The 13,659-nt window shown below is 38.1% G+C and overlaps 1 protein-coding gene across 4 annotated transcripts in view; it reads right to left on the minus strand.

Annotated features, from left to right (window-relative positions):
• C2CD5 (C2 calcium dependent domain containing 5) overlaps positions 1-13,659 on the minus strand; it is a 99,176-nt gene that overhangs the window by 77,414 nt on the left and 8,103 nt on the right. For all 4 annotated transcript variants that reach the window (XM_047065365.1, XM_047065364.1, XM_047065363.1 and 1 more), the window contains exon 3: positions 6,758-6,844. In XM_047065365.1, the coding sequence (XP_046921321.1) occupies positions 6,758-6,844 (87 nt within the window). The remainder of the gene's footprint in view (positions 1-6,757; positions 6,845-13,659) is intronic.

Here is a 13,659-nt window from a genome sequence, read left to right on the forward strand (position 1 = left end):
AATGCTATTGTTTAAGCCAGCCAGTCTATGGTATTCTGTTACCAGCAGCCCAAACTGACTAAGGCAAAGAATGAGGCAAAAAAAGATTTCTCCCTTATGGAAGACATGTTCACTATTTTGGCTGCCCTCCTCTGCATACCATTCCATCCTCTAACTTCCAGTTCTCCTCATCAAAGGTAGTGGTTAGATTGAACACAATATTATAGGTATTAGTAAGACAAGGACAAAATATAAAAAGATTATTATTTCCTATAATTAGAATATTATACTTTTTAAATGCAGCCTATGGATGTTTGTCATTACAGCAGACACACCATACTGTTAAGACAGAGTTTGTGAGCCAAAAAAAAACAAAAAAAAAAACACGAGTCTGTGGTTAACTAAAATCCCTGTATCTTCCTTACATATGCTTTGGTCAAGTGATAGCTCTGCAGTCGTACACTTTGGTTAGTTTTTTAACTTAATTATGAAATATCATGCCTTTCCCCACCCCCATTCAATTTCTTGTTGATTTTAGGCTAACAATCCAACTTCTGAAGATTATTTTAAGTATTAAAGTATAAGAAGGAATTATTGTTGCTATCACTAATGTAATAATGTGGATGATTCACTTTCAAAAAAGAGGGTCCTTGGGGCGCCTGGGTGGCGCAGTCGGTTAAGCGTCCGACTTCAGCCAGGTCACGATCTCGCGGTCCGTGAGTTCGAGCCCCGCGTCGGGCTCTGGGCTGATGGCTCAGAGCCTGGAGCCTGTTTCCCATTCTGTGTCTCCCTCTCTCTCTGGCCCTCCCCCGTTCATGCTCTGTCTCTCTCTCTGTCCCAAAAATAAATAAACGTTGGGAAAAAAAAAAAAAAAAAAAAAGAGGGTCCTTCCCTATAAGTCAGACATAATTAAAAATTTATGGATGATATTGCATAACATTTTGAATTTGCCTTGAAATATTCCTCCCACTCCACTGATCACCACCTCTCCTGTATTCCATTTTACTCCAGCTCTTTCTTCCAGCCTAGAATACTGATGTGATCACTGGAACTCCAGCTGCTAAACTGGAGGCTAACGTGACCATGAATATGGAAGCCACAGGCTGTGAATGATGGAAAAGAAAGACAAAAGGGTCCTGGGTTCCAAATGATTGCATGGAGCTTCCAAATACCATTACGCTGCCTGGCGTAGTATTTCTTTTACATGAAAGAAAACTAAACATCCATTTGTTCATGATATTTATTTAAGAGTTCAGAACATATAAACTAAGGCCAATTACAACTGACAAAAAAGGTTTAAAAAGCATATAACAAACGTTAACTATAAACACAAAGTTTAAGAACATTTTTCAGGAGCACCTGGGTGGCTGAGTCAGTGAGGCGTCTCTTAGCTTCAGCTCAGGTCATGATCTCATAGTTCGTGAGTTTGAGCCCAAGCTGAGCTCTGCATTGGCAGTACAGTCTGCTTGAAATTTTCTCTCCCCTCTCTCTCTGTCCCTCCCCCAACTCAGGCTAGCTCTCTCTGTCTCTCTCACACACACAAATAAATAAACATTTTTTAAAAAGGACATTTTTGGGGCATCTGGGTGGCTTAGTGGGTTAAGCTTCCGACTCTTGGTTTCAACTCAGGTCATGATCTTGCAGTTTGTGATTTTGAGCCCCACGTCAGGCTCCGTGCTGAGAGTGCAGAGCCTGCTTGGGAATCTCTCTCTCCCTCTCTCTCTGCCCCTCCCCTGCTCTCTCTCTCTCTCTCAGAAGTAAACAAACTTAAAAAAAAAAAATTATGAAGGAACATTTTTCACACAATATACACTATTACTAGAAGTACTAGCCAAAATAGTAAACTTGGTAAATTTTAAGGGAAATGGCTAGTAACTTCAGTTACTAAATCTCATTAATATTATAAAAATCCCTTATTTCATAAAAATACAAATATATTATTTTTCAAAGTTATCTCAGCTACTTGAGTATTTTGCAGCTTTAAAAATTACTAGTACTGCATCATCAATAAAATGAAATATTCTTATGTATTAATGCCCCATATCATGAAAATTACTAATACATAATGCCCACCTCTTCCTACCATTCCAATAAAAAATGTAATTCACCAAAAATATTTTTTTTAAGTTTATTTATTTTTGAGAGAAAGAGAAAGAGTGAGCACACAAACAAAAAAGGGGCAGAAAGAGAGGGAGAAAGAGAATCCCAAGAAGACTTCACATCATCAGCACTGAGCCCCACATGGGGCCTGATCCCACCAACCACAAAATCATGACCTGAGCCAAAGTCAAGAGTTGGATGTTCAACAACCTGAGGAACCCAGGTGCCCCAACAAGACTATTTTTTTTTTAACCATTTCTAAGGTTATGGAAGAAAGAAAAAAAGAAAAAGCCATCAAAATGAAGCTATATGAGCATTTGAATATTTTGCTAGGATGATGAAAAACACTGTTATTCTAATTCCATCTGAAATCATGTAATCAAGTTTGTCTAACTACTTTCTCTGATTCTTATATTCCACATTTTTACCTTAATACTTAGTTTAAAATGACAAAAAAGATTTTATGCATGTGCAAACTGATGCATTTTCAAAATACATAATGTCAATTTTAAAACAGCAAGGGGAAAAAATGTGTATATATATGTATATGTATATATACATGTGTATATATATGTATATGTATATATACATGTACATGTATATACGTATATATATGAAAGAAAACAGAAAGGCAATCAAAATGTTCCATGACAAAAAAATCAGTACAAAAGAACAAAGTTGGATTCACACGTTCTGATTTGAAAATTCACTACAAAGATACAGTAATCATAAAAGTATGGTAATAGCACAAGGATATATAAAACAATGGAACAGAACTGAGAGTCCAGAAATTAACTCATATGCCTGTGTCCAACTGACTTTTGACAAAGGTACCAAAACCATTCTATGGGAAAAGAACAGTCTCTTCTACAAATGGTACTGAAACAACCAGATTTCCACATGCAAAAGAATGAAGTTGAACTCTCACTTCACACTATTATAAAATTTAACTCAAAATGAATCAATGACCTAACAGATAAAATAACAGATAACAGATAAAAAAAATAACAGGTAAAATAACAGATAAAACAGATAAATAATAACAGATTATTATAATAGGTAAAATAATAAAATCTTAGGAAAACACATGGCAGTAAATCTTCATAACCCCAAATTTGGCAACAGACTCTGATTTGAGACCGAAAGTGTGAGCAACAAAAGAAAAAGATAAATTGTACTGCAAAATTAAAAACATTTGTGCATCAAAGGAAACTACCAAAAAAAATGAAAAGACAACCTACTGAATGCAGGAAAATAATTGCAAATCATAGATCTGATAAGAGTTTAATATTCAGAATATAAAAAACTTTTACGGGGCGCCTGGGTGGCGCAGTTGGTTGAGCGACCAACTTCAGCTCAGGTCATGATCTCACAGTTTGTGGGTTCAAGCCCCGCGTTGGGCTCTGTCCTGACAGCTCACAGCCTTGAGCCTGCTTCAGATTCTGTGTCTCCCTTTCTCTCTACCCCTCCCCCACTCAAGCTCTGTCTCTGTCTCAGAAATAAATAAACATTAAAAAAAATTTTTTTTTAATTAAAAAAATAAAAGTAAAAAGAACTTTTGCAAGCTAACGACAAAAAGATAAACCATCCAACTTAAAAATGAGTAAAGGAGTAGGGCACCTTCGTGGCCCAGTGGGTTAAGCATCCAACTTTTGTTCAAGTCATGATCTCATAGTTTGTGAGTTCAAGCCTCGCATCAGGGGGCTTAAAAATTTTTTTAATATTTATTTATTTTTGAGAGAGAGTGTAAATAGGGCAGGGGCAGAGAGAGAGGGAGACTCAGAATCTGAAGCAGGCTCCAGGCCCTGAGCTGTCAGCACAGAGCCCATTACGGGGCTCAAATTCATGAATGGAAAGATCATGACCTGCGCCAAAGTTGGATGCTTTAGCCAACTGAGCCACTCAGGCGCCCCCCCACAAATTTTTTTTTAGTTGAGCAAGGAACTTGAACAGTTTTCCAGAGAAGACACACAAATAGCCAATAAACACATGAAGAGAGACTCACCATTACTAGTCTTTTCAAAATGCAAGTCAAAACCAATGACCTACAACATCACATCTACATTTTTCATATTAAGCTATTCACCAACTCCTGTGAAGTCTACCTCCTTAATGTCATCTCTAAATATCTTCTCTGGGGAGTTAAAACATGAGGTGGTAGTTCCAAGTACAAGAAACTCAAATGGTCCTTAATCCTAAGAAATCATGTCACTTCATTCATGAGGAAAATGGATATGAAAATTACACTGCAAATGTCACTTCACACCTACTAGGATGGCTATGATTAAAAAAAAAGGGCGGGGGGGGGCGCCTGGGTGGCTCAGTCAGTTAAGCCTCCGACTTCAGCTCAGGTCATGATCTCACAGTTTGTGAGTTCGAGCCCTGCATCAGGCTCTGTGCTGACAGCTGGGAGCCTGGAGCCTGCTTCGGATTCTATGTGTCCCTCTCGCTGCCCCTCCCCGACTTGTGCTCTATCTCTGTCTCTCAAAAATAAATAAATGTTAAGAAAAAAATAATAACAGAAAAAAACAGGGGCACCTTTTAAGTCAATTAAGTATCCAATTCTTAATTTCAGCTCAGGTCATGATCTCACAATTCACGGGATTGAGCCTGCATCAAGCTCTGTGCTAACAGCACAGAACCTGCTTGGGATTCTCTCTCTCCCTCTCTCTCTGCCCTTCTCCTGCTCATACTCTCTCTGTCTTTCAAAATACATAAACATTTAAATAAATAAATAAATAAATAAATAAATAAATAAATAGTTGGTCTTTTAAATTAAAAAAAAAAAATAACAAAGCTTGACAAAGTTGTGGAAAACCTGGAACTCTCATTCATGCTGTTGGGAATGTAAAATGGTGCAGCCACTAGGGAAAAGTCTGGCAATTCCTCAAAAAGCTAAATATATAATTTATCATATGACCCACCAATTCCACTTCTGGGCATATAACCAGAAGAACTGACAACAGGGACTCAAACAGACACTTGTACACTAATGTTTATTGCAGTATTATCCACAGTAGCCAAAAAATGAAAACAATCTGAGTATCCATCAACAGATAAATGGATAAACAGTGACATACACATGCACAGAGGAATATTATTCAGCCATAAAACATAAAGAAATTCTAATACATGACACAACATGGATAGACCTTGAAAACATTATGCTAAGTGAAAGCCAGACACAGACAAATATTGTATGATTCCACTTATATCTAATATAGGCAAATTCAAAGAGACAGAAAGTAGGTTAGATGTTATCAGAGTCTAGGAGAAGAGGGAATGGGGGTTATTGCTGAATGAATTTTTTTAATTTTTAACGTTTATTTATTTTTGAGACAGAGAGAGACAGATGAGCCAGGGAGGAACAGGGAGAGAGGGAGACACAGAATCGGAAGCTGGCTCCAGGCTCTGAGCTGTCAGCACAGAGCCAATCCGTGAGATCATGACCTAAGGCCAAGTCAGATGCTTAACTGACTGAGCCACCCAGGTGCCCCTGAATGAGTAATTTCTCTTTGCAGTGATGAAAAGTTTTATAATAGTGATGTTTAGACAACACTGTGAAGGTAATTAATGCTATTAAATGATACTTAATAATGGTTAAAATGGCAACATTTTTTATATATACTTTTTATTACAACTTTTAAAAAATTTAATCTGTCTACTGTTCTTTTTTTTAATTTTTTTTAATGTTCATTTTTTTTTTTAATTTTTTAATGTTTATTTATTTATTTTTTTTTTTTAATTTTTTTTTTTTTCAACGTTTATTTATCTTTGGGACAGAGAGAGACAGAGCATGAACGGGGGAGGGGCAGAGAGAGAGGGAGACACAGAATCGGAAACAGGCTCCAGGCTCTGAGCCATCAGCCCAGAGCCCGACGCGGGGCTCGAACTCACGGACCGCGAGATCGTGACCTGGCTGAAGTCGGACGCTTAACCGACTGCGCCACCCAGGCGCCCCAATGTTTATTTATTTTTGAGAGAGAGAGAGACAGAGCATGAGCGGGATAGGAGCAGAGAGAGAGAGGGAGACACAGAATCAGAAGCAGGCTCCAGGCTCTATGCTGTCAGCACAGAGCCTGACGCGGGGCTTGAACTCACAAACCGTGAGATCATGACCTGAGCCAAGGCCGGACGCTCAGCCGACTGAGCCACCCAGGTGCCCCTGTATACTGTTCTTAAGTGATTTTTGGTAACTGTTAAAATTACAGTAACAATAATACAATACTTCTGAGGGATTCTATTTTTTAAATGTTTTTATATTCATACACTATATTTTCTTAACATTATTTTTTAAAAACGCAATATTCTTAGCAAAAAAAAAAAAATTTATGGTTTAGGAAAACTACTATACCTGAAATAAAAAGTACTCCTACATTCCTAAGGGAAAAGGGTCACCTCTCACCTCCAAAAAAATATACTCAAAAATGGTGACATTTAAAAACTTACCTCAAGGAGCTTCAGTCAGTTAAGCGTCAGACTGTATTTCAGCTCAGGTCACGATTTCCCAGTTAGTGGAATCAAGCCCCACATTGGGCTCTGCACTGTCAGCAAAGCCCACTTGGGCTTCTCTTTCTCCTTCCCCCATCTCTGCCACTTCTCCACACACACATAAGCGCACTCTCTCTCAAAATAAATAAACTTAAAAAAAAATAAAAATAAAATAATTAAAACTTACCTCAAATTTAAACCATTCTGAGTTCCACTGAGGGTTGAGGGACTTGAGATACACATCTGTTTTAAAGGTGGTATTACCAAATTTTACCTAAAAACAAATAAATGATCAGATATAAATATCAAAAAATGTGAATAAAAGTAAATTTTAACATCAGGCAAGCAATGGGGGGGGGGGGGGGGATGAACCATGAAGGAGGAAAAAAGGCAACTATCCCCTGAAATGAAAGAGAAGAAAGCACAGATAGGTCCAGTAAGTTCATAGGCTATACCTGAAATAAGAAATTACTCACTCTTCGACTAGCTCTACACAGAAATGAAAACCAGACCATTTTGTCAATATGAAGGAAGGAGTCAATATAGCCTTCGGGAATAAAAGTTCAGACAAAAGAGGAGTCTTAATGGCAGAGGACCAGCAAGAATAAAATCAGAAGGTAAAAAAGCCAACTGACCATCCTCTCACCATCTCAGCATGAGAATCCAGAACTATAGCACATTATTGTGAGAACTTAGAAATAGCCTTGTGAGGGTCTGGGTGGCTCAGTCAGTTGAGCATCCAACTCTTGATTTCAGCTCAGCTCATGATTTCACAATTTGTGGGTTCGAGCCCTGCATCAGCCTCCATGTTTAAAGTGCAGAGCCTGCTTGGGATTCTCTTTCTCCTCTCTCTGCTCCTCCCCTGCTCACTCACACACACCCTCTCTCAAAATAAACAAACTTAAAACATATATATGTATATGCCTTGTATTTTCCAATGTCCCCGTTTTGTTATTTTTTTAAGCCCTTATAAGTATGCACACAGCATTGATCCTGAAGTTTTATCTTCAGGAACAATGTAAGGGATTGGATAGGGAGACTATCTTATTTCACAGCCAGTCTTGGCATACACTACATCACAAAGATCCAAGGGGCACCTCGGCGGCTCAGTCAGTTAAACGTCTGACTCGATTTCAGCTCAGGTCATGATCTCACAGTTCATGATGAGATTGAGCCCTGCATCATAAAGCCCACTTGGGATTCTCTCTCCCCTTCTCTATCTGCCCTTCCCACACTCGAGCATGCTCTCTCTCTCTCAAAATAAATAAACTTTAAATCACAAAGATCCAAAATAAGAAAGGAATGAAGAATGCAAAAAGCAAACTAAATCCCTGGGGCTTGCTTCAGACAAAGAATGGAGATTATGAAATCTGACTGAACCTGAGAAGTCGTCCAGAAGCTTAAAAGCAAAACAGCTAGGGAACTACTATTTCCTAGATGGTCTTGCCTTTCCTAAATTTGATCTCTGCTCTAATTCTATTAGTTTTTACCATTATCTTTCCTAACCTCTAAGTTCACTAAAGCTTATCCCCTTTAAGACAATACCCAGGACATAGTTTTGCATACTGTAGATTCTTAGTAAATGCTAGTTCAAGCAAATAATCTATGAAACCTCCTTTCTTTTTTGCAAGAAATCTCCATTGGTTTTATAATATTTGATTTTGTTGTTCTATCAGTTCAGGAAATTTTCTAAAAGCCAAAAAAAAAAAAAATTATCTTCTGTATATTTTTTTTCTAGGTGTTTTATCATTTAATTTGAATTATTAGGCACAATACCAAGTACTAAATATGTACTTAGGCAGCATAGTTAGAGGGTAGAAAAGGTTTCAGAAATTCAGTAAAAATAAGAACTTTTTGCATGGCAAAGTATATAAAAGGGGCGCCTGGGTAGCTCAGTCAGTTAAGCATCCAACTTCAGCTTGGGTCATGACCTCAAGGCTCCTGAGTTCAAGATCCGCATTGGGCTCTGTGCTGACAGCTCAGAGCCTGGAGCCGGCTTCAGTTTCTGTATCTCCCTCTCTCTCTCTGCCCCTCCCCCACTTGCACTCTGTGTGTGTGTCTCTCTCTCTAAAATAAATAAACATTAGAAAAAATTTTTTAAAAAAATATAAGAAAGTCAAAAATAGGGGTGCCTGGCTGGGTCAGTCAGTGGAGCATGTGACTCTTACTATACTTTTGATCTTAACCAAAAGGCCAAGAAGCGATGGGGAGCGAGCAACTCTTGATCGCAGGGCTGTGAGTTCAACCCCTCATTGGGTGTAGAGATTACTTAAAAACAAAATCTTTTTTACATAAAGAAAGTCAAAGATAAACAAAACACTGAGACAAAGTATTTGCTAAATATGTACGAAACAGCTACTTTCCTCAATTTTTAATGAGCTCTTATAAAGCAGTATGAAAAAGATCAACAACCCAACAAAAAAATGGGCAAAGGACATGAACAGACAATTCAAAGAAACAGAAATACAGATGGTTTTTATTTATCTATTTAATATAGATGTTTTTAAAGTACAGTTAACCCTTGAACAACATGGGTTTGAACAGCACACATCCACTTTATAGGCAGATTTTTTCAGTAAATATACTTGAGAACTTTTTGGAGATTTGTGACAAATTGAAAAAACTCATAAACAAAACGAATAGCAAAAAACCCCCTAGAAATAGCAAATAAACTAAGAAACAGTTATGTCAGGAATGCATAAGATATATGTAAATACTAGTCTATTTTATCACTCACTACCATAAAATACACACTAACTATAAAAAGTTAAAACTGATCAAAACATGCAAAAAAAAAAAGACATAAGAGCATACACAATGCCATTTGCAGTTGAGAGAAATGTAAAGATGCAGTGTTAAATCATAACTGCATAAAATGAATTGTAGCACATACTGTGGTACTAGAATAATTTCATATCACTTCCTATTGCCACTGCCATGAGCCCAAGTGTTTTGAGCATCCACTTAAAACACTGTACCATGCTACCTATCTCCATGTGAGCAGTTCGTCTCTCCAGTAAATTGCATATTGCAGCACAAAGTAACCTCTTGCAGTTCTTGAGTATTTTTCATTGTGTTTAGTGTAATACTGTAATCCTTGAATAACATCATGGGACCCATACAAAGTGCCACTAGGTTGCCTGAAGTGCTTCCAGGAATCAAAGAAAAGTCATGACATTAACAAGAAAAAGCTGAATTGCTTGATATGTACTACAGATCGAGTTTTACAGCTACAGTTGCCTGCTGCTTCAAGATAAACGAATCCAGCATAAGGACCACTGTAAATAGAGAAAATTCGTGAAGACACCGCTGCAGCTATGCCAACAGGTGCAAAAACCTTGCACTTTTTGAAAAATACCTTTTTATTTCATATTGAAAATGCAGCTTTTACATGGGTGTAGGATACACTACACTCTAATATGATTCAAGAAAAAAGTGAAGTCATTATATGACAACCTAAAGCAAAAGGAAGATGAAAGATCTAAAGCAGGATAATTTAATGCCAGCAAAGGATAGTATCATGATTTTAGAAAGAGGACTGGCTTACAACACGTCAAGATAACAGGAGAAATAGCTGCCACCGACCAAAACACAGCAGACAAGTTCCCAGATGCCACTGAAAAAAGCACTGAAAAGAAACCTGCCTGAACAGGTTTTGATGCAGACACAAGCGCCTTATTCTCGTGGGGGGAAAAAATCCCAAAAAGGGTATTTATTAGTAAGGAAGAGAAGTAAGCTCTGGGGTTTGAGCCAGGAAGGGATAGGCTAACTCTACTCTTTTGTGCAAATGCAGTCAAGTTTATGATCAGGACTGCCCTTATCTATAAAGCTGCTAATCCCCAAGCCTTGAAAGGAAAAGACAGACACGAGCTGCCAGTCTTTTGGTTATACAACAAGGTCTGGACAACAAGAATCCTTTTTCTGGATTGATTCCATTGATGCCTGAAGTCAGGAAATACCTTGCTACTAAGGGACTGTCTTTTAAAGTTCTTTTGATATTGGACAATGTCTCTGGTCACCCAGAACCCCATGAGTTCAACACCAAGGGCATCAAAGTGATTTACTTGCCCCCAAATACAACATTTCTATAATCAGCCTCTAGATCAGGGGGGTCATAAGGACCTTTAAAGCTCATTACACATGGTGTTCTTTGGAAAGGATCGTCAACACTATGGAAGAGAATTCCACAAGAACATCATGAAAAGTCCGGAAGGATTATACCACTGAAATGCCATCATTATTATAGAAAGAGCCATGAAAGCCATCAAGCCTGAAACAATAAACTCCTGCTGTAAAAAAATGTGTCCAGATGTTGTACATGACTTCACAGGACTTACAACAGAGCCAATCAAGGGAATCATGGAGGGGAGCCTGGCTAGCTTAGTCGGTAGAACATGTGACTCTTGATCTTAAGGTTTTGAGTTCAAGCCCCACAATGGGCATGGAGACTACTTGAAAAAAACGACTTTTTTTAAAAAGGGGGAATCATGGAAAAGACTGTGGATATAGTGGGGCGCCTGGGTGGCTCAGTCAGTTGAGTGTTTGGTTTGGCTCAGGTCATGATCAAGCAGTCTGTGAGTTCGAGCCCAGTGTCGGGCTCTGTGCTGACAGCTCAGAGCCTGGAGCCTGCTTCAGATTCTGTGTCTCCCTCTCTCTCTGCTCCTCCCCCACTCATGCTCTAGCGCATGCGCGCTCTGTCAAAAATAAACATTAAAAATTTTTTAAAGTAATAATCAAAAGATTGTGGATATAGCAAAAAGGGTGAAGGGTGAAGAGTTTCAAGGTATGGATCTTAGAGAAATTTAAAAGCTAATGAACACCACACCAGAAGAATTAACAGAAGACAACGTGATGGAAATGATGGCTTCCAAACCAGTGCCAGATGAGAAAAAAGATGTAAAAGAAGCAGTGCCAGAAAATAAATTGGTATTAAACAACCTGGCAGAAGGGATCTGATTATTCAAGACTGCTATTGACTTCTCTTACAACATAGACCTTTCTAGGATACTAGCACTGAAACTAACACAAACAGTGGTACTGTACGGAAATACTTTTCGAAAAATGAAAAAGCAAAAATGTTAGAAACTGCAAATTACCATGTGCCTCCCTTTCCTGTCTCCCCTTCCAGCTCTTCCACCTGTTCCATTTCTGCCACCTGAGAGCAAGACCATCCCCTCCTCTTCCTCTACATATTCAACATGAAAGCAATGAGGATGAAGACCTGACAATCCACTCCCACTTAATAATCATGCTGTACAATTAATAAGCGTATCTGTTGTGTGAGTGTCTTCATGTGAAAATCTAATAACTATACAGTAAGAACCGTATAAGGCATTTCTGTGCCATCATCAGATGCCTAAGTAGTCACTGTGTACTAGACTTGGATAGAAGCAGTTAGCCTATACTTATATAGATATAGGTGAGCAATAGTTAATACAAAATTAATCACATTATTTTTCTTACTGTTTTATAACTTTGCTTTCAAAGAATTATATACCACACTGTGCCTCTCTCATTATTGGAAAAACTGTGTATCAGCCTATCATCACGGGTTTTTTTTTTTTTAGCTACATTTCTAATACAGCATTATTACATTTCTAAAACTGCAATACTGTGTATCATAAAAATTTTTCAATAAAAATTTTTTTATAACAATTCATTTTTATAACAATTCATTTGTTATATAATGGAATTCATTTGTTAGCAAGGCTCCTGTGAAGCAATCCTATCAATCACACTAGGCTACCATAAAGCAATCATACTGCTGCTTCTTTGTTACCAATGTATAAATCATTATACTTCTAAATGAAGAAGAATTTCTTTTTCACAGTATCTTTCCATTTTTGATGTCTAGTGTTAGTAATATGTGGAACATCTACTGTGTTTTGTATCATTTAAGACAATATTGATGTAGTTATAGATGATTCACCTTGTAAACATACAGTGTAAACTTACAGTATCTATAACACAGAACAGTACTATAAATATATTTTCTCTGCCTTATGATTTTTTAATTTATTCTGAGAGACAGAAAGAGAGGGAAAGAGAGCACACACATGGGAGAGGGGCAGAGAGGGAGAGAGAGAATCCCCAAGCAGGCTCTACACTGTCGGCTAGGAACCTGACGTGAGGCTTGGTCTCACGGTTTGTGAGATTTCTTCAGCCAAAATCAAGAGCCGACACAAGTCCACTGCTTAACCCACTGATCCATCCAAGTGCCCCAATGATTTTCTCAGTAACACTTTCTTTTCTCTAGCTTATCTTAGTGTAAGAATATTGTGTATAATACATTTCACATACAAAATCTGTGAACCAACTTTATGTTATCAGTAAGCCTTCCAGTCAACAGCAGGCCATCTGTAGTTCATTTTGGGGGGAGTCAAAAGTTACATGTGGATTTTCAACTGTGCTGGGTTGGGAGAGGGATGTCAACTGCCCCTAAGAGGCCCCACCCGGTTCAAGGGTCAACCATACATCAAAAGATGATCAACCACATTCATACTGTAAGAAATGCAAACTAGGGGCGCCCAGGTGGCTCAGTCGGTTAAGAGTCTAACTTTGGCTCAGGTCATGACCTCACAGTTCATGAATTCGAGCCCCGCATCGGGCTCTGTGCTGACAGCTCAGAGCCTGGAGCCTGCTTCAGATTCTGTGTCTCCCTCTCTCTCTGTCCCATCCCCACTCATGCTCTGTCTCTCTCTGTCTTAAAAATAAATAAAACATTAAAAAAAAATTTAAGAAATGCAAACTAAACCAACATTTTTACTTATCACATTGGCAAAAAATTTGAAAACAGTGTTGATGAGGTGTTCTAATACTTTGTTGGTGGGAATAGAAATTAAAACAATCTCTAAGGACTGTAGTTTGACAATGTATCAAAATGTTAAATGCCTATACCCTTTAACTTTATATAGAAGTGCACAATGACATATACAGGCAGCATCATGGTAGCCTAAGACTGGAAATAACCTAGATATCCACCACTTTGGAACTGGTTAAATGAAGTATGGTAAAGACACACAGTCCAAATGCTAATCAGAAGAATGAAGCAGTTCTCTGCACTGGTACAGAACAATCACCAAAATAGAT

The sequence above is a fragment of the Lynx rufus genome, unplaced genomic scaffold, assembly GCF_022079265.1.
Source record: "Lynx rufus isolate CCGP_SWC_20201006 ecotype Redwood Valley unplaced genomic scaffold, mLynRuf1.p SCAF_7, whole genome shotgun sequence".
Lineage (NCBI taxonomy): Eukaryota > Metazoa > Chordata > Mammalia > Carnivora > Felidae > Lynx > Lynx rufus.